General features: G+C 43.6%; 3 protein-coding genes across 7 annotated transcripts in view; 1 reads left to right on the top strand and 2 right to left on the bottom strand.

The window, feature by feature from the left end:
• The window catches only part of TBC1D8 (TBC1 domain family member 8), a 49,870-nt gene extending 38,323 nt beyond the window's left edge, over window positions 1–11,547 (top strand). For both annotated transcript variants that reach the window (XM_074535796.1, XM_074535795.1), the window contains exons 12-20: window positions 3,404–3,689; window positions 4,170–4,299; window positions 4,605–4,703; window positions 5,204–5,272; window positions 6,551–6,791; window positions 8,358–8,423; window positions 9,052–9,141; window positions 9,305–9,405; window positions 10,637–11,547. In XM_074535796.1, the coding sequence (XP_074391897.1) occupies window positions 3,404–3,689; window positions 4,170–4,299; window positions 4,605–4,703; window positions 5,204–5,272; window positions 6,551–6,791; window positions 8,358–8,423; window positions 9,052–9,141; window positions 9,305–9,405; window positions 10,637–11,095 (1,541 nt within the window). In that variant the 3' untranslated portion in view covers window positions 11,096–11,547. The remainder of the gene's footprint in view (window positions 1–3,403; window positions 3,690–4,169; window positions 4,300–4,604; window positions 4,704–5,203; window positions 5,273–6,550; window positions 6,792–8,357; window positions 8,424–9,051; window positions 9,142–9,304; window positions 9,406–10,636) is intronic.
• Window positions 11,548–12,122: 575 nt separating this feature from the next.
• Window positions 12,123–17,186, bottom strand: RPL31 (ribosomal protein L31). The gene is made up of 5 exons (XM_074535801.1): window positions 17,030–17,186; window positions 16,342–16,458; window positions 14,725–14,850; window positions 12,658–12,770; window positions 12,123–12,188 (listed from the first exon to the last, which is right to left on the bottom strand). Exons 2-5 carry the CDS (start codon window positions 16,446–16,448, stop codon window positions 12,157–12,159), a joined length of 378 nt encoding a protein of 125 aa, XP_074391902.1. The 5' UTR covers window positions 16,449–16,458; window positions 17,030–17,186; the 3' UTR covers window positions 12,123–12,156.
• Window positions 17,187–19,204: 2,018 nt separating this feature from the next.
• The window catches only part of NPAS2 (neuronal PAS domain protein 2), a 106,193-nt gene continuing 104,554 nt past the window's right edge, over window positions 19,205–20,843 (bottom strand). For all 4 annotated transcript variants that reach the window (XM_074535797.1, XM_074535798.1, XM_074535799.1 and 1 more), the window contains one exon: window positions 19,205–20,695. In XM_074535797.1, coding sequence (XP_074391898.1) covers window positions 20,513–20,695 — 183 coding nt within the window. In that variant the 3' untranslated portion in view covers window positions 19,205–20,512. The remainder of the gene's footprint in view (window positions 20,696–20,843) is intronic.

Raw genomic sequence — 20,843 nt, 5'->3', positions numbered from 1 at the left:
ACCCTTGCTGTGTGGCAAAGAGAGAGACCAGGGTCACGTGTGAGAAAGTGAGATAGGAGCAAGTCCCTGGCAGTAGAGGTTCTGGGAGCTAGGAATGGTCTGGGCACCCTTGGGGTGCTGCCTATGGAGTGGAAAGAGACACTTGAGAAGATTTCCAGTCTTTTCCTTGAAGGATGGGGGTGTCATACATCCCTCTAGACACTGTGTCACTGCTCAGTTTCTGTCTTGTCACTGGACTGGCAAGAAGGTAAGTTAAAGCTGAGTTATTCCAAAGTTTAGCTGGATGTTTAGCATGTTTTGTGGTGCTTTGAATGCCATTGGTATTTTCTGGGCATTGTAACTGTCCCACTTGTCAGAATTTTTCTTCTTGTCTCCAGACATGACTTTAAAATCCTATTTTGATTACTGACTTCCATGTTTGTCTGTGTCCTTTCCTGATTAAAGGAGAAAAACACAGCTCTATCAGTACTCAAGCATTTCTAGAAATCAGCAGAGTGCTTTGGATTACTCATAACTTTCTGATGTTTGCTGGGTTATTCTCCTTAAGTAGCATTCTGTGCTGCTCACCTGAGTTGTCTCACCTGGCCAGCCATATCCCTGCCTTGAGTTGTTCTTGATTTGTGCTTTGTGTCTTGCCTGTCACTTGCCATGGCTACAGCCTACATTGTGTAAGTGCTGAAAGTTTTCGTTGTCTTGTCTCTGTTTTCTGGCCCTCTTTATCCCAAGGAAGAAGTGCTGTGTCTCTCTGCTGCCATAGCTCATAGTTCACAGTGTGAAGAGCCAGGAATTCAATTTGGAAGCTGCCCTGCTCTCCCTGGCTGAGTGGCACTGGTGCAGTTTTGCAGCATAGTTCCTTCACTGAGCACAGTTTCTGCAGCTCTGCTTTACCCTAGAACTTAACATGCCCAAATTTGTGCTACTGATCTTCTCCACACTGCCCCTCCTCTGGTTCCTGTTGCTTGAGTTAGTGTTCTTGGCTCTGCATTTCAGTCGACCTTCTTTTTGATTTGCAACCAGCTCTTGTCTAAACTTTGTATTGTTTCTTCCTGTATAACACTTCCAAGACCAAACTTTTCCTCTTTGTGCACCCTGCCAATACCGTTTGTCCAAATTTTGATCTCTCAATAACTTTGGTGATCTCTGACCTTGCTACTCGTCACTGTGCTTTTCCTCTGCAGTGTCAGCCTGTAATCTCTGCCCTCCAAACAGCTACCAAATTAATGACCTTGGTTATACAGGCCTTCTTAGCTTCCTTTTGTCTCAGACCTTTTCTTTATAACTTTCAAAATCTTCTATTTATTTATATGTGTGTTTAGTTAGTTAGCCAGAATTTTTGCTTTCAAAACTTAGGCAATTCAGTCCTACTCAGCCTTCTTACTTTCATCTCTCTCCTTCAGCCTTGCCAGCTCTGACACCTTTCATAAGCTTTTTCATTATTTCACTGCTTGCAAATGGGAAAAGCCTGCAGGCAGGGCTCCTTCTTCAGGAATTCCCTCTGTCCTTCTTGTCTCTGCAGTGCATAGAGGAAATTGTAGGCAGATAGGTGCAAGATACAAACAGGTTGTATATGGCTAAGAGTGGTGGCAAGGGTCCGGCATATCCTATTCTCAGTTAGCATGACTTTTTAATCCCCTGCATAAACCAGCAGGGCATCTTACCCCACTTTACCTGTTAGACTATCATCAAATTGACACTGTATTTCTTGAAACACTGAAAACCTTATTTCATTTCTCTGATTTGCCTTTTCAGTCTGGAAGATGTCATTTATCTTGCATCTAAGGTCATCATTTTTCAAATGCATGCGCTGGTATTTTCCTACCTCATTATGGTCTCATGCTGTAATCAGATTCATTTGTTCAGATTTCATGAAAAATGAAAACACATGAAAAAATAGAAAAGTCCATGTTAATACAACTGTTTCACTTCCATCTACAGTGGCAGCACTTTTTATAAGAAGGTCTGTGAAAGATCTGGGCAGTGTTGCATGTTCCTTTTAAAGCTCTGGTTTTGCTCGTGCTGTCTCTAAGTCTGGAATGATCTATTTATATGTCTTGCCTATCTGTCTCTGGCATCCTTCAAATACCTCTAAATCCAGCTCTGGTTTTTGGGTCTGTGTTAACTATGGCTGTTAAATTGTTTGCATTAAGCTTATTAAAAATCCCAAACAAAAATTGCCCTCTGTTGAGTAACTCCAGTCTGTTTTTCTCCTTTTCTTCAATCTTATGGGAAGCTTTTTCTTCAAAACATCATGCTTGATGTGTTTCTTAGAAGTTTTTTGGATGACCATGGGCTTTTATTTTTGATTTGTGGTGCTGTAATGTTTGTTCAGTCACCAGCAGAAGCTCTTTGTTGCCTGATGTGAAAGGTTCTAAGACAGAGAAATGTCTTAGCTATTTTTTTCCCTATGATTTGGATGCAAAGCCAAAAGATGCTGTCTCTCTGCCACAAATTGTTGAGGTTATATTCTGCTTTTGAGCAACAGAAGTTTTGAGTGCTAGGGATATATGTTTCAGCAATTAAAATTGTGTCCTAATATTAGCAGATTATGGACTATAAGAAAGAAATGAAATAACTTGAAAAGAAAGACAAAATAACTGAAAAGCTGACTGCATTTTATATTCAGGAATATTTTTAACTTGCAGTGTCTTTGGTCAAAGCCCTGATGTGGCAAATTTGGTTTGTAGACACAGTCTACTTCATTGAGAAGAAAAGACATTGATTCTGTAACAGCTGCTGACAAAGCAGAACTGAGCTAGTAGCTAAACCAGAGCCCAGATCTGCTCCTTTGGAAAAACTGGTTGGGACAGTTAGGAAATCTTTTATCTGGGCATTGCACAAATCTTTTGTTCTTTATGTGTAGATACATATGTTTGTAAGTATATATTTGTATGTGTGCATGTACTTTCCTGTAAATACTATTCTTCCTGCCTGGTGTGTGTAGGTATATCTGGACTTCCATCCTACATTTTCTCAGTTAGAGCAACAGCTTTGCTGCCCACTTGCTTGAGTACATACATCAGAGAGGAATGTGTACTGTCTTATTTTTACTGCATACATCCCAAGTGGAGCAATAAAATGCTTTAAGATTGCTTTTGCTAGCACTTAATTATTATGTGCTTTTGTAGCCAAGACCAACAGCTGCTGCTATTGCTGTTTCATTGCACCCTAAAGGCACTTAGGAGAATTAACACACTTTTTGAAGAAAGTTGTACAGTAAGGTTTATGGACACAAGGGTTGGGCAGCAGGAGGATAATGGCATTTGTCATTGTAGATGTATGTGTACCTTTCATGTTTAAATTTTAAGAAAGTCTTGCAGTTAACAGTTGACAGCAGTGATTAGCTTAAAAAAATAATTTTTTCCTGTGTCAGTCCTGACTAATGCTGTTCCTTTATAACTTGTAGGTGCTCAGGTAGACCAGTCAGTGTTTGAAGAGCTTATAAAAGAGCAACTTCCAGAGCTGGCTGAACATATGAAGGATCTGACAGCCCTAGCTTCCATCTCTCTTTCCTGGTTCCTTACCCTTTTCCTCAGCATCATGCCCCTGGAAAGTGCTGTGAATGTTGTGGACTGCTTCTTCTATGATGGCATCAAAGCCATTTTCCAGCTGGGCTTGGCCATACTGGAAGCCAACGCCGTGGATCTGTGTAACAGCAAGGATGATGGGCAGGCCCTGATGATCCTGAGCAGGTATGGCCACACAGGAGTGCTGCTTTCACCTCAGGCTCTTCTGCCCTAAAACAGAGGCATTGCTCAGTAGGCACCAGGGCCCTTCTGTGTCACCCTGCTGCTGCTGCTGTCGCAGTGTCTGCCTCAAACAATGGCTTTGCACGTCGGACAAGATGTCCTGTGAAATTTCCTGGCACTCCGAGAGCTGCATCGCCTGCGTCAGCGTGCAATATTTACTGCTGCTCTCCGTGCCTTCCCTGGACTGACAGGCTTCCTGCTCCAGACTTCAAGGAGACAGGAGTTTTCTTTCTTGGGCAGCATTTAGTCATTTGGCTGGCTTACTGTTCCTCAGATGAGTAATCACAAGGGCATTTTTGAAAAGTCTAGCTTGCCCAAAACTCAATTTATTTCTAAATCTGAGCCATAAGACCTACTGCATGTTTGAATTGAGAAGAGCACAGTGCAATGTGATCTATGTTCTTACACATTTCCTCTCTTCAGGTTTTTAGAGCATGTCAAAAACGAGGAAAGCCCTCTGCCACCTATTGGTAATCACCATGCATTCTTCAGTGATGACCAGGAACCCTCTCCAGTGACTGAAATAGCAAACCTGATTCATGACTCCTATGAGGTAAAAGAATTCTTTGTATCTTCTAGTCAATTAAGTTAGAATTTTAAAGAAGAAGGTTTGATTCACTTTAGATGCTTTGAAAGTTAATACACATCTTTACAGATTCCATGACTGAAGTGCTCTCATGCACAAGACTAGGTGTAGTATGGGTACCTAGATGAATTATAGACTGTGTATGCTTTTTCTTCAAGGTCTCACTGCACTTTAATATAAGTGTATTTCCAATTAATACAGGAAATAATAATAATGCAGGAAAAAATAATACAACACAACACAAATAATAAACTTCTGTTCCTGTCTTACAGAAATTTGGAGACCACTCTGTGGAACAGATAGAGCACATGCGCTACAAACACCGCATCCGTGTCCTGCAGAGCCACGAAGATACCACCAAGCAGAACGTGGTGAGCAGGCTATTGCTCTGACTGAGGTAGCTCAGCATTGCCTCTGGACACACAGGTTTAGTTTATAAAAAGGGGCCACCAGGTCTTGAAAGATCATTGCTGACTTTGCAAAAAGCTCTTTCCTGGGATGCTGATGGTTTTTCTTGTGCATTATTGTAGTTTAGGGTGGCTTTAAAGTTCTGAACAGCTGCAGGACTGTCCAGCCCAGCACCTTATCTGTGACTGTGGCCAGCCCTTGGCAGATGCCTGGGGAAGAGGAGAGACAGCACCATGCCATGCCTCCCTGGCCTCTGTGACCTGTAGCTTAGGGACTTCCTGTCTTTGTTTCTAATGGCCCTTGAGGGATTTCTCTTTTCATGGATTTGTCCAACTGGTGCACCTAAAGAAGGGGGAAACAGCACAAAGATTTTTTTAATAGTGGTTTTCAGCTGTTCCACCTAACAGCTTGTGAGTCTGCCTGTGTCAGTGATGTCACTAACATGATTTTCTTTCTTCTTAAGCTCCGAGTTGTCATCCCAGACGTTTCAATTCTTCCTGAAGATTTAGAGGAATTGTATGACTTGTTCAAGGTTGGTCTCCCTGAAAAGCAGGGGATGCACCTCATTGAGGTCTTCTTTGGGCATAACTTCCAGCTGTTGCTTGGCAGTGCAGCACTGACCTCCTGTCCTCTGCCTGGGCTGTGCTCCCTGGGTGGGATCCTGCCATTTTGTCCTTTCTGTGGTTGTTCAGTTGTTAAAGAGGAACAGTAATGTAGTGATTGTTCAGAGCACTGCCCCTGAGATCCTTTCTAACTTTCTGCTTGGAAATGGTCCCTGACAAGCTAGCTTCTGTTAACTTTCACATGCAGAATAAATTAAATATTATGTAGCTGTGCTCATTGGGAACTTGGCAGTGCTTTTCAATCTTGTTCTCTAAATGCTCTTTAAAGGCAGACTCTCTTCTCCATGGGGGGAAAAAATCCCAAACCCTACAACCTTGTGTCCTTGCTATTTGTTCCAAATTTTCTCACAGGTTTGTTTTTCTTTTTTTTTTTTTAAACTGAAAGCAGTTTCAGTTCCTTTCTGTCAAGCTGATGTTTGATAAAACACACAATAAAGTTGGAGACAGGGACATCTATGCTTGTACAACTATACTTGATTTAGAGGTTCAAGATGTAATTATTTCCCTTAATGGACCATTTCTTCTGTGTTCATAGCCATAAATACTGAGAATATGACTGTGGTATGTTGTTAGTGTTGCACAGCTTTGTCACCAAGAGCAGCTGTATCCTGCCTCCATTAGTGGTTGTAAGATGATGCTGCTGGGGCTTGTTCTTCAGTGGTTTTGATCTTTGACTAGCTTCCCCTAATTTCATTTTCTGCTCGTGGTTCTTTTTTTATTTCCCTTGTGCTCCCCGGGACACAGCTTGCTTAATTGGGACTCTTTATTTTGCCTGTCTCTAACAGAAGACTAATGCTACAGTATCTATATGGAGAGGTCTGAGAGAGAATAAATGAGCAGGCCAAGCCTACGCTTACTCCACATTTTTTACAGAGGTGACCCTCTGTACCTTTGGCTGCTAAGGAACATCCTGGGTCAGATGTGATAAAACAGTTTCAGTAGCCCACTGATTTTTTTTTTTCAAGAATCTGCCCTGTCTGCCTTCATATTTATTAATTATCCACTGGAAATTGTGAGAGGGGCTGGCTGCTTGGATGAAGGATTTGCTTTTTCCCACAAGAATGGTCTTGGTATCACGATGACATCTTGCAGAGCAATTTTTGAGCACGTTCCAGTGCAGTTTGGTGTGAATGCCTTTTTCTGCTGGTCGTGCCCCACAAGCAGCGCTGTGTGTCCATCTCTCCTAGCGGGAGCACTTGCTGAGGTGCTACTGGGCCGGCGGCAGCGCGGTGCCGGAGCGGCACGACCCGAGCCGGCCGTACGCCGAGCAGTACCGCATCGACGCCCAGCAGTTTGCCAGCCTGTTCCGCCTGCTCTCGCCCTGGACCTGCGGGGAGCACACCGAGCTGCTGGCCCACAGGACCTTCCGCCTGCTGGACGACAACATGGACCAGCTCATCGAGTTCAAGGCGCTCGCCAGCTGCTTGGGTACCGGCTGGGCCGGGGGCAGAGCTGGGGTTGGCACAGGGGGAGACAGCAGTGGTAAAATGCCACATAACTGGCACAGAAGATGGTTTTTACAGCTTGTATTGTTGTCATCTTACAGCGGGGTTCCATACTGTTGACTCCTTATTGCAAAGGTTTCATACATTCTTGGTGTTTCTTGTGGGCAGCTCCTCCAAGCACTGACTCTTTCTTCTTCACAAAGGTAGCCAACTGACTCCAGTTCCCTTCTCAGCCAGCCACCCCACTCTTTTATAGCACTCTTTTTCCCATTGGTTACAGCTGTGGCCTGTTAAAGTCAGGCCTGTTCCTAATCTTTGATAATTGGCCCAGCTGCAACTCCTTAGGGGTAAGATTACTTTATAACTATCTTTATTTTCCTATATTCTATCTCCCTACGTGTAATTCCTTGTATCAGTGACCTTTACTCATTCTTTTTGTGTTTCAATCATCTGAAGTCAATTGGATTTAAAAGACAGCCTGAGGACATGATTGAATGTTGTATTAGAATATTTGATTTCTCAGACAATAGTTATTTTATTGAAAATCTTGTATGAGTGAAGAATTGTATTTGGGTCTGCGGAGAATGCTGGGAAATCCTCTCTACTGAGTTGTTGCTCTGAGTATACACCTCTATATACACCTCTGAAATCTCAATGTACCTCTTTGAAATTGCTTCTTGCAGACTTAACCTTACACAGCTGACTGCTGCCTGCCGTGCATGTTGGCAGTAAGCAGAACAAAAAAAATCGGGCCAGCAGTGACTGAGGGCTATGCTAGGGTTGGTCTTGAGACCACCAGCTGTCCTAATAGGTAAAACTGCCTGTCCAAAATCTGGCTGAGGAGAAAGTGGCAGATCTCAACGGATGTCTGACCTCACGTGGAGAAAAATTAAATTCAAAGCTTCAGTAAAATCAGTGATTTTGCATTCTTTGCACTTAGGATTTTTAGATTTCTTAATGTGAACACTAAAGCACCCCGTATGCTCTTTTTATTTGATTCTTAGAGGGATAAAACTTTTATTTTAAAGTTCTCCACAGTATTTGAGTGCATTTGAAAGTTTAGAATCTAATTTTTACTGGTCATTGAAAATGTGAATTATATTACATGTGAAACAGCTACCTCCTTTGGGCTTACCCTGTAGAACAGCAGTGAGGGCTGAAGGGGAGAAATACTATGTAAGAATATCATACATATGAATATGTATGATGTCCCCAACATTATCTGTCTCCCTCCCTTGAATTTCTGTAAACCTGTGGCAGCAAACAGTCTTTAGTAGACTCCCTGCCACCCTCCTTGATATTTTGAAATGATGCTGAAGCTCCATAGGGTGAGGTGCTCCCAGTCTGTTTCACAAGGACAAAGACCAAACAGATGGCTGTCACCTGCTGTTCCTCATTGACAGGCACAACATGAAGTTAAACACTGGCCATATGTTTATTGTCCATGTAAACAACAGTCCTTTGTGCACAGAGCCGTACCTGATTTATTTTAAACTGTGGAAGTAAATGCTCCGGTTCACTTCCTCCTTGTTCTTTACTTTCCTTGCAGATGTTATGTATAATGGAGAAATGAATGAAAAGATAAAGTTACTATATAAGCTGCATATCCCACCAGGTAAGAAATCTGAAAGAAAATTAATAACTCAGTTTCCCAAAAAAATCTCTTGCTTTTGGGAAAAAGCTGCTTAATGAAGAACCCCATCTTGCTTCCTTCCAGCTTGGAGCATACAGGGTGTGCATTTGTAGTTAGACTCACTGCATTTGACACATTACTCCATTAAGTACAAATGGAAGCTTTCTGGATGAAATATGTAGATTACAATGTCAAAGCTCACACATCTGTTGCATTCAGAGATCATTTGCAGCCAATTATATGGTTACTTAGAGACAAAATACGAACTGAAATAATGTTTTTGAGTGCCTTATAGTCCATGTACACTAGACATCTCCTTGTATATCTTGATCCAGTTTTGATTAGGTGACAAAATTCTGTGGTAGTTCCTCTGTGCAAAGTTTTTAATTAAATGTGCAGTTGTTGGCAAGCTTCCAAGTGCAGCACCAGTCTTACAGGAACATTTTACAGCATGATTCAATGACATTCCTTGAAAGCATTTGCAAAACATCTTTGCACAATTACTTGTGCAAAGTAATTGCTTGGCTTTCATCAAGTATGCAAATTTCAGAAAAATAAATAACCATAATGTCTATTTCAAGGGATTAAATTTGTCACATTTCTTGGATAGCTCTCACAGAAAATGAACGAGACAGCCAGTCACCATTAAAGAATCCTTTGCTGTCAACATCAAGACCACTGGTCATTGGAAAATCAAACGGTATGTCCAGAGTGGCTCTCTCATGTGAGTGCATGAGATAACATGGTAGGGATCACAAGTGGAAAGTTGGTTATCTCTGCTCTCTGGGGTTTATTTGGAGGAAATGTAAATTTACTCCATGACTTGAAAATTAATTATCCTTTTTATGTCTGCTCCAAAAAAGGTGATGCAGTAGATTACCAAAAGCAATTGAAGCAGATGCTGAAGGATCTAGCCAAAGAAAAGGATACTAAAACTGAAAAGGAATTGCCAAAAATGAGCCAGGTATGTACCTTAGAGGCTGTACTGTTTTTAAAGAAGTAGACTTGAAATTATTGAATTCAACGGTTTGGCTCTGTCTCATGAAGTGTAACTGCAGTACAACTGAACTTGGATTCAGTCCTTTAGGCATTGAGGATCGGGCTCCTCTGATTCAGGGAGCAGGTGCTTAAATACTTTCAAAAAACTACCTTCCTAGCAGTTCCCTCTGCTCAGACTGGCTGGTGAGTAGAATTTCAGACTCACCCTCACCTGCAGCAGAAGATGCAAGAAAACAGGCTTATGCAGGCTGGAAAAAGGCCTCCTCCTAAGCCAAAGAATTCCCTAGAATGCTTTTTTTTTCTGTTTTCCCATACCTTCTCTGCACCAAAGCAGTAACTTCTTAGTCCACCACACCTGGAACTTGCCCTGTCTTAGGCAAACACTGACTGGAACTGCAGGAAGACAGCTGAAGGCTGTCACAGTCTTACCATCTGTTTCCTAATGCCAGTAGCTCAGTAGCTTTCTGTGTTGTTGGCATAAGGAAAGCTACTGGAGGGGAAAGGCCCCATGCTAATAAAACAAATGTACAGATGTGCAAAGAAAGATGGAACTGCCCCCAGATTCCCTTCTGTGCTTGTGCTGCCAAATGAAGCTTTAAATGGGTAGCATGTACCTAGCCTGTCAGCTCTGCAAGGGGCTCATGATCTCATCATGGCATCATTTCACTTGAGGGCTCACAGCTCTCTGGACAGGATACATGGAGACATCCTCTGATAACCACCTGAAATGGGTGAGCAAGGCAGAGACAAAAGGAGCTGGGCAGGGAAGATCTCAGAATTGTTTTAGAAGAGCTGGAAAGAGGGGAGAGAAACAGAAGGGAAGCTTGCCTGCAGGCCTGTGGATGGCTACTTCGGTTGTAACCCAGTGTGTCGCAGCCACCAATAAGGGATTTTCCCTTGTCTTGTCTCTCACTTGCCTGTACATCATCTGGCAGGTCCTGAATTCCTCCATCAGGGCATCAAAATACTTCACTGCCCTCTTCCCTTTTTGATTTCAGCACAGGGTTTCCTAGCACCACTGGGGGTTGGAGTCCTTTCTCTAGCAGCTTTTTAAAAGCAGGCAGAAGTTATAAAAAAACATATAAATGTACACAGCATTCCACCTGCCTTTGCAGTCCCGTGCCCTGCCTGACTCCTGCTGTGATCCTTAGCGTGGCTGTTCAGGACTCTGATGCTGGTTTTTCATCCTTTTACAGAAGGAGTTCATTCAGTTCTGCAAAACGTTGTATAGCATGTTTCATGAAGATCCAGAGGAGAACGATTTGTATCAAGCCATTGCCACTGTGACCACACTGTTACTTCAGATTGGAGAGGTAGGACAGAGGAGCCTCAGCCTGGGGAGCGGCTCAGACGAGTTCACCGAGGACTTGCAGCCCGAGGCCTCTGCTTCAGAGCAGGATGCTGTTTTTACTGACACTGTGAAGAGCCCTCACAAAGACTCTCAACCTTCACCTGTGACTGAAGGGGACTGGACTGTCTCTTTTGAACATATTTTAGCATCCCTCTTGACTGAACAATCATTAGTTAACTTCTTTGAAAAACCCTTAGAATTGAAACCAAAGCTTGAGAATGCAAAGCTAAATCAATACAGTCTCAGAACAAATGGAATGAGCTGCCAGTCACGGAGTGAACATGCAAAACCAAACATGCAGTAGCAGCAAATATATCAAAAAGGAAATGCACTGAAATTATGCCAAAGGACATACTGTAAAAGGCTTGCAATTGGCAGTGGACTTCTGGTATCCAATTTGTTGGTCTGTGGTTTTCAGTTTAAGAGCTTTAAAAGCTATAAGGGTGTGTAGGTTTGTTTTGTGCCATTGACTCATGTTCTTGTTCTGAATGTAAAAGGAAACATCTGTCTACAGTGTGAAGAACTGAAGCCCTCTTCTGCATTGGGTGAACAGAGGCTGCTCCAGTTCTTTCTTTTTTTTAAGCAGGGGAAAACACTCCTCATCTGCTGTCCAGTTTGTTTCGGTTGCCTTTTTTTGCACTAATACTGAAAATGTTTCAATGCTGGTAATTGAAACTATTTTAATATATTTGATTGTATTCCAGTTTTTATGTCTTGCTGAAATGTTAAGTGTACACGGAACTGTGCTTCTAATGTTGGTCTGTGAAAACATGCACTTTTCAATAAACCCTTTTTGTACAAAAGTGGCATTGACAGTATTTACTGGTTTAGGGAAGCTAAGTGCCTTTAGTCCCTACAGCTTTAAACAAATCCCCTGGGGTAGCAAGATCACAATTATTTCACTAATCAAAACCCTGTTTCTGTGTTGTACACAGAGCTGCTTTGGGAGAAGCCTACTGAGTCTGCCTAAGAGGCCAGTGGGGCACAACATTCACATGAGATTACATACATGACATATTGATCTAGCAGTTTTGTTGAGTTTTTCTTATTTTGTTTTTAAACAAACTGAACTTAACTTAAAATACCTGTGTAAAGGCTCTTTAATACCCAGAACAAAACAAACCCACCACAACTCTGCCACCCACAAAGAACATTTGAACCTCCTTATTCCATTCACATGTAAGAGAAGTCTAGTGTATCTTTAAGAAAATTACACCTTTATGTTCAAATTCAAAGAAAGCACGATATTTTAAAGACTGGTACCTGTTCAACTCAATGCTTCACGGTTGAGAGCTTGAAAAGATTGGACAATAAAAACAACAACTGAAGAATATATTTTATATTTTTATTGTAATGGAAATCCATTTAATTTTCATCCACATTGACTGTCTGTAGACCTGCAAAACAAGACCACCACCTGTCATATATATTGAAGTCTTCCCAAGAAAGCACACCTACATTTTTAAGGGTAGTCTGCTGACCTACTTCTGGAAGAGCAAACTCTATAGACAAGTATTTCTGCAAAGGCTAAAACAAAAACTTAGTTGCATTTACAGAATTGATTTTTATCAGATGACAAGCAGAGAGGGCTTAACCTGCCTGAGCTTTTAATAGCAGAGGATGAGCTTAGGGACTTCCCTAGTGACCATGGCCTGTGTTTTTCAATCTCTCAAAATTTACACGATTGTTTCACTCCTTTTTGATGTGGATCAGGGAGTCCTGTTCCCTACAGCAAAGCCAGGTTAAGCCCGTGGTTTGACTCCTGCAGCGTGCTTTTCATCTGAATTTTGCACTGCAGGAGGAGCTGTCCTGCTTTGCTTCTTGTTCAGACACATGGCATGGGAGATGCATGAACACCTTCCTTACCTTTGAATGTTGTGACTGGTACATAGGTAACCAGGGTGTACAGCTTGTTGGGTGAATCCTCGTCCTCATTGCGCTTTCTGGACAAACGCACACGGATACGGTAAGGAACATTCCTGAAATGAAGATGGCAGATTAATTTACAGTGAAGTGTGTACTGAAACCCATGGATTCATAGCAGAATTCTTTCTCAGCAGCATACCAAGAGCAAAATCTTGTACCTTAAGAGACTGTATTGTTTGCCTTAGAGGAACTCTGGTTTGTTTGTTTTGCTTGGTTTTATTCAAGTTAGCAGGTAAGATTAAACTGAGCCTTGAGTAAGATAAATTCATAGTCCAGTAGGAGCATAAAGTCAGAAGTACATCATCAGTCCACTACTGAGGAAACACACCTTGAAGATGATCACCAAGTGAACATGACCAGCAAGCAGCTGTTCATAACAAGCATTTCTTACTACAATATAAAATAGTAAGGAAGAACCCCAACAATCCACCCTGAAAGCCCAAGGCCTCTGTCACAACTCAGAGTAATGCATATCTTTATGCCAGAAGCTGTGAAAATTCTAGTGAGCATCATGCCTGAACCAAGGTCTTACTTAAGGACACAAAACTGATCATCATTTCTTCCTCACAAAGAGCATGGACTTGTTAACTAAATTGTTTAATAATTTTGTTTGCAATGGGCAAATCACAGCTTAGTTTCCTTGCCTAGTAATGCCCAAAATACGCTGCTGAGAGGAGGCACAGAATTTTTTCTCTACACCATTTTCCACATAACCTGCCACCCTGAACTCAAAATTTTAGGAGACTCCTGCTCAGAGTACTATGTGAAGGAACCTTCTCCTCCTCCCTGCTGCAAGAACAGCCTTTTAAAAAGCATACGTATTACATCAGGTGGACATAGCACTTACACACAGCAACTGGCTTTGCTTTATTCCCTTCCTGTCAAAATCAAAAGCATTTTTCACTAATTTATGTAGGTCACTGACTACCATACCAGCCAACATGGTGATTTTAGCCTCTGCTGATCCTTCCAGAGGAAGATACCTTACTTTGCATACATTATGGATTCTAACTAGTAAAAACTGCAGATTCACACTGGAAAGACTGATGTGGTGACCCCTTGCTCCACAGACTGCACCTGCACCAGTCAATACGAGGCAGTCTTGGTTAGCAGCCTCACTGCAAAGCCCTGGGGTTATGTGTGCCGTCTCCTGGTTCCACTGTCACTCCCCATGAACTGGGCAGTTTAACAGGGAGGACACAGAACCCCTGCCAGTAATACCCAGTAACTCAGTCTCATCCTCCCACTCTGCTTTTCAAGGAATGGTTGGCCACATGATGCCAGGCAAAGCACTCTATGGATGTCACAGACCAGACTTAGCAATTTAACTCCCAGAAGGCATGGTTTAAACCCATGTGCATCTCTCAAAGCACCAATCCCAACCAGTTAACCTTTTATTACAGTTTAAAAAGTCCCACTCCCCACAGGAGTTCTGCTGGACCATCTTAACATATGTCATAATATCAGCTGCCTTGGTAGCAGTGATTTAACACAAGTAGTTTTTGGTCCCCAAAGTACTTATTTGTAGTGTCAAGAAAAGATTAATGGTCCTGTTGAAAATACACCTCCTTTTGTGCAGCATGCTTCAAAACCTAATCCTGTTTAGACACACTGCACAATCCCACTCAGCCTGGGATTGTAGCTATCACTGCAAAGTCAGGTTTATAACAACTATCGGCTGCAACAGGGATCAAGGTACTACAGTATTACAATACCCCAATCCTTCCCTGCCCTCAACCCCCAAACCTGCACTCCTTCTTTCCTTTGCTTTATTCCTATTAAAAGTAGAAGGAAATTCTTTCAATCCTAGAATTTACCAAAGCTTTGTTACAAATATACCAGGACAGCTGACCAGAACACAGAGGTGACAGATTAGGTTGGTGTGTACACCACAAGAAGCAAGCATTTTCAAAGAAAACACAAATACTGCAAGAAGTACACAATTTTTTCCTAATCCTTCATGTTGTTTTTTTTCCTCAGCCAGTAAAGAAAATTGCAAAAACCCACCTTATTCCTTTAGCCCAGACTGCTTTGTTGAGTCTGGTATCAATGCGGACGTCAGGAGTACCCATCTCCTTCATGGCAAACTTCCGGATTTCCTTGAGGGCGCGAGGTGCTCGCTTCTTGAAGCCCCTGGACAAACACAAGAGCCATTTCTTTAACTTCAAGACACTGTCAGCACTAGACACTTGTTCCATGTGTCCTCCAAAGAGAAAACCCCCCAAAGCACTGTGCTGAAGAGCAAACAGCTGCACCAGCCTGAGCAGACCTTCACCCTGGCAGGCAGATGCTAACTTTAATAGAAACCACTTAGGGAGAATAATTTCAGTAAAATTTTGCAACCACAAAAATCTCCTGGATCTTAAGCCTTCATTTTAATGTCAATACTTTTGAGTATCTCAGTAACACTGAAGAGCTCAGAGATGTCACAGACACTCTGAATAAAACCCCTATGAGCAAAGCAGCACAACAGTATCATAAACATAACCATGACAGAACTGTATCAGTATTGAAATAAACAGCAGAAGAACAAAACTGATGTTATTCTGAATATCAGCTTTTGCTGAACAGTACCTGATGGTTATCTTCTTTCACACTATCAGGACTGCACCAACACCACCACCAGAACTGTTTTTCTCTCCCGGTACAGCCTGTTCCATGCCCATTATGGCCAGGTCCTGCAGGACTGGGCATCCACAGCAGAAATAAGAGCTGCACCATGAGTGTTCTGTCATATTTATTAAACCCACACTGTGACAGGGGCTGTGCCAGTAGTGCCTGAGGTCCCACAGTGGGTTATATCCAGTTATATTATGTGCACACTGCTGTTGATACTTTGAGCTAGAAATGGGAAGTGGGTACTTGATCACAAGTGAGACAAGCACTAAATAAAAAGCATTTAACTCCAGCATATCATGCCCAAAAAGAAAGGTGGACAGCAGATCACCAGCATTAAAACAGAATGAAGTGCCAACCAACAGGCAAGGCCAGAACATCGTATTGCCAGAGCACCACTGCCTCCCATTCCCAGCCACGGTTCTGCAATGCTCCACTGCCTCATTCCTCTCCTATTTCATGTCAGCCACTGCACCAATTGTTTGGATTTGGATGGTGCCTTCCCTGTGCATGCAGGCACACACACGGAATGCAAGGGCACTGCAGCTTCCTCTGAAGCACTTCTCTTCAAGAGCTTCAGCATCTGGTCAATCAAAAAGCTACTCTTACCTACACACAACAAATATCCCTTAACACAAATCATATCCCAGTTTACACCTCACACATTCTGTGATAAACATGAAACCAATAATTTGACTACAGCACTATTTAATTTCTGGAACTTTCTCAGTGGGCTGAAGTTTAAGCATTTGCTTGGGAAAGAATGACAGAAGTAAACTGATCTAACTTTAGCTTACGTCCCAGAACACTCACAGAAACAGGCTTATTCCTGAAAGCCGCAAGACAAGCCTGGGGTTGCACAGGTCTGTACCTCGGGACACAACAGAGGCACAAGAGACCACAAACACAATACTCTAAAGAAAGTCCTTCTCTGCTCTTTAAACCTACCGAACCTACTTCCAAACGCCACTTCACAGAAGGCAAATTTCGCTGATAAGAAGAACTTACACGCCATGGATCCGCTTGTGAATGTTGATGGTGTATTCCCGAGTTACTACTTCGTTGATGGCAGAGCGCCCCTTCTTCTTCTCGCCGCCTTTCTTTGCGGGAGCCATCGCAGCGACGCTGAAAGGCACCGCGCACACATCAGACGCACATCTCGCACCTTCCCCGTCCCCAGCCCATCGCAAACCGCACACCTCGCTCATGCAGAAACTCAAACCCAAGCTCCATTAACCCTCGGGGTCGCACCAGTCGCAGGCTTCACGCAGCAACTTCCCAACACCACAGATGCTTTACTTCCATCCCCCCGGGAAGAGCAGGAAGCACATCCGAGACTCCTGGACCACCTCACACTAACATCCTGACCAGCCCCAAGCCCCCTCCCTCTGCAAGGCGACCCAGGAGCGCAGCTCAGCCCGTCCCGGGATGCACATGAGGGGCCAGACCGGCTCCTTCCCGGGGCAACAGCACGGGCCGTATCCCCGTCCCATGAGTCCCGCAGGCCTCCCGGGCCCGGGGCGGGCAGGAGAGAGGCCCCATTCCCGCCGAACGCGGACGCGCCGGGAGATCCCAGCCAGTGCCCCCCGTGCGGGGCCGCCCCCCGTGCCGGGCCGAGCCGCACTGGCTCCGCGCCGCGGGCTCTGCGGGGCGGATGGAGGCGGATTCGGCGGGAGCGGCCCCGGCCCACACTCACCCTGCCCGGGCACCGGCCGGAAAGGAGCGCGCGGGGCACGCCGGGAAACAGGAGCTCTTCCGGGATCGGGCTGGGAAGCGACTGCGCCGGCGGCGGGAGGGGCTGGCCCGGGGGGCGGTGTCTGGGTGTGCCCGGGCCGGGGCTGTTCTCTGGGTGTGCTCGTACCGGGGCTGTGCTCTGGGTGTGCTGGTACCGGGGGTGTTCTCTGGGGCGGTGTCTGGGTGTGCTGGTACCGGGGCGTTCGGTGCCCACCCGCTCGCTTCCTCTGTAGGATCTCTCCCTTTTCCTTGGAGTGGTGTGTGAGGAACCCAGCTTGGCACAGTGGTGCTTCCAGCAAGCACTTTGCCTCTTGCAGATCTGGAGCTCTTGTTCCCGAGACAGAACCGAGGCATCCCGGCGTGGGGAAGGAGCCTGATGTAACCACCCCGCCTGCCCGGAAAACCGACCTGAGGGATTATGTTCGGACAAGCTGGGTTTTGGCTATAATGAACTAGAACAGCCCAGCTCTGTCAGAAGGACTGGTGTTGCCTTGTGTGTGCAACAGAGAGCAAGTACAATAATCCTAAACTGGAATGTGTGTATGGGGAAGAGCAGGAAAAACTAAGTCTTGACGTAAATCTGCTCTTGTGAGCTGTCTGTATCCTTCCAAAAAATGTATTAAACCAGCTCAGAAGAAGGCAACCCCACGCTATTTACAGCATCTCCCTGTTAACAACTTACAGCGCCACTGGCTTTACAAAGTTAAGTGTTTGCTCCAAGGCTGAGTTTGGTTTGGACATACCACTGGCAATTGGGAGAGATGAGGGGTTTGTGATCCCTGAGAGTAGAACAAATTCTTAAAGGAATTTTCCCTCCCTCTGTCTGCTGTCATAGTAGTTGAGATCTATCAGCTGCTACTTCCACAGGTATTTCCTCTGAGGTGCTCATATTCCTTCATTACCTCTTCCTGAACTTTGGGCTTACAGATTTGTCCCCTCCTTTCCCAGGAGTGTCTGGGATTTATGAAGTCAGCCTCTAGCTTAGCCAACTGCCCTTTGCTTAGGTTTGTCTTTAGTTAATAGGAGAGAGGTTCCTTCAGACACTGAGTGAAACATTCACATCTAACTTTCTAATCTTCATCTGGTGGGGTCACTCTTGCTTCACTGAATACAAGAATTTAAAGGGATGAGCAGGCTAATTCACCCTGGTAACTAAAGTTAGCAGTAAAAATGCTTTCTTAGAGACCCAGTATTTGATTCCCTCATCTTCTCTCAATGAGGGATGAAGGACTGAAATACACATGCACCCATCAGTGCTACCACCCAACCCTGCAGTCGAAGCACCAGGGTAATTCTGTCAATGAATTTTCTTTGGAAGATTTTTAGCTTTTTCAGAACTCAGGGCAAATAGGCTTTTTTCCTTTCCATGAAAGCTTACTTTCACAATTTCCAGCTCCTAGCCCAGTTCTCTCTATTGTTCCTATATGGCATAGGAACCTGTGGGCCCTGCTGCATGTGATCCTTGGTACAGAAGGGAGGGAAGGCCACGTGTGCACTTTGCTGAACTTCATGCTGGCTCCAGTGGCTGCAAGCTGCCCTGAGGGCCATCCCCTTTCAGGCTTACTGAGGAGAATGAAGACATTCCTGTGCTCAGTTACCCACCTGAGTCTGTGCTGGAGCTTCTCCCTGTCTGCAGAGGGAAAGCAAGCCTGTACCTTGGCTGCTCCATCCTGTAGTCAATTTGAATTTAACACGAAAAGAAGCCTACACAAGGATGCTAAAGTGGAAGCCAGACTTTCTACAGGGCAAGTATTCCAGAAGAGATGTGCCCCAAAACTCAGGACAGCAGTGTCTTAATACACTGAAGCTGGACATGGGTCAAAGCCCTGGCCTATGCTGAATCAAACTGTTCTTTAAACCATCTGTTTTGTGCTAATATAAAACTCTTTGGTTGGAAGTACAAAGCTGCCTGAGGTCTTTAAAGGTGCTTAAAGTTTTAAAGGTGCTTAAAATGAGCTATCTTTGCTTGCAGCTAATAAAACTTCCTGAGCTTTCATTCTCAGTGTCTATGCCATGACAAAAACTTCAAGGGAAAATACTTGGTTTTGCTAACTGGGTGCCCGACACCATTCAAGACTGTGGCTAAGATTAAAAGTCTAAAGTGAATCACATAGTTCAACAGTCACAGGAAAATGTGTGCAAGTCCTGCAATAAAGCCTTTTGGCTATTTTATTTTATTCTACAAATAAAGACAACTGTCCATCATTAAATGGAAAAAAATAATAGTTTGAGTTGTATATAGCATGAAACAGTAGTTCCCTTCACAAAAACATTTCTAATTCATTAGTTTATTACAAAATACCCACTCACAAAAAAACACAAGCACAATCTTTATACTTGTGAAATGAGTTGATATTTCATATACAAAATAATTTCCACATAATTCCATATAATTTTATTTTATATAGAAATAGGTCATTATTACAACAGCTGTACAATACACTACTTTTTATTTAATAATTACATAAAATCTTTCTTAGAAACATATCAACGGAAAACATACAAAAAAAGCGAAAAGTGCATTTTCTTTTGTTTTTTTCCCTCCAAAGGAAAATTTAATCTTAAATGTTATAATGAAAGAGATATGTAATAGTCTGCAGCATCCCAAGTCAGTGGGCCAAAACACAGTGCATATTTCTCAGAGACTTGGAGTGGGTGAGTTTAGGTTGAAGAAGGATTCATGTTGTACTACCAAAGAATTGCATGATTGTGCTTACAATTTGAGTTCTCATTTGCAATCACAATTCATGTAGGAAACAGTCCAGTGTGGGTTGTGGGTTTGGTTTTTTTTGGTTGGTTTGTTTTTAGTAATGAAAAACAGTTAGGGTAAGCTGCATAATACTTTTCAGATTCTAAATCAAGGGTTATGAGCTGTAGACCATCTTCACCAATGGCTGGGCTTTTTCGTCCATTGGATGTGCTAATTTGGCCACAAGAATAAAGAAACAAACTTCTCTTTACAGAAAGTGCCTAGTTTTCTCATCTGTGCAGTTGTGCAAAATAATAACAATAATCATAATAAAAATAATCTCTTGTTCTCTCCTCGATAGACCTTTGACGCAGTGCTTTTCATACACAAAAGAAGAACTGAAACAGTGAAGGCCAAGTACCTCACGAGTCTGTTGACAGTCTTTTGGAATTGCCTGATGGCTTCCAGGGTGACACGGCGCGACTGACGGCCTCTTCCCGTGCTCCCAGCGGTGATGGAGGCTGCACAGGATAGTGCCCCTCGTGACTCTGCTCTGTCAGTACATCCTGTGCTCTCAACACAGCGCAAACGGGAATGCGCTGTCCGTGGCAGTCTGCACTCTGGGCGTACTTCTGTCACAGAGCTTGGAAAGAAATGCTTGTGCAAAAGCCAGAACAGTAAGTACAAAGTCATTCTCTTCTGCCCCATGTGCCCATTGGTTAAAGCTAATCGTGCGTTGATTGTGCTGGTGGGACTCTATCGCAGTGGCTGTGGTAAATTTGATGATTCTGATAAACTATTCCTTCTTCTTGATGTTAGCTGTTGCTGTTGTTGCTGCTGCTGTGTCTGATGATACCCCATATTTCCTTGCTGTGGCGAGTAAGATGGCAGGAGCAAAGAATCGGGTTGTTCATTGTGCAAAGAACTTGGTGTTTGCACCTAGAGATAAAATAAAATTTATTGTGGGGTTTGATTCTTTCACGCGTTAATGCTCTTTGTTCTCAGGTTACAGGATGCTTAAAAATACTACTGGTTTGCTGGCTTCTATTTCTGGAGCTGTTTGGCATGAGGGTAGCTTAACTAATGC

Source organism: Zonotrichia albicollis, chromosome 2 (assembly GCF_047830755.1).
Source record: "Zonotrichia albicollis isolate bZonAlb1 chromosome 2, bZonAlb1.hap1, whole genome shotgun sequence".
In the NCBI taxonomy this organism is placed as follows: domain Eukaryota; kingdom Metazoa; phylum Chordata; class Aves; order Passeriformes; family Passerellidae; genus Zonotrichia; species Zonotrichia albicollis.
Note: the sequence above shows the minus strand (reverse complement) of the source record. Positions and strands in the feature narration are given on the sequence as shown.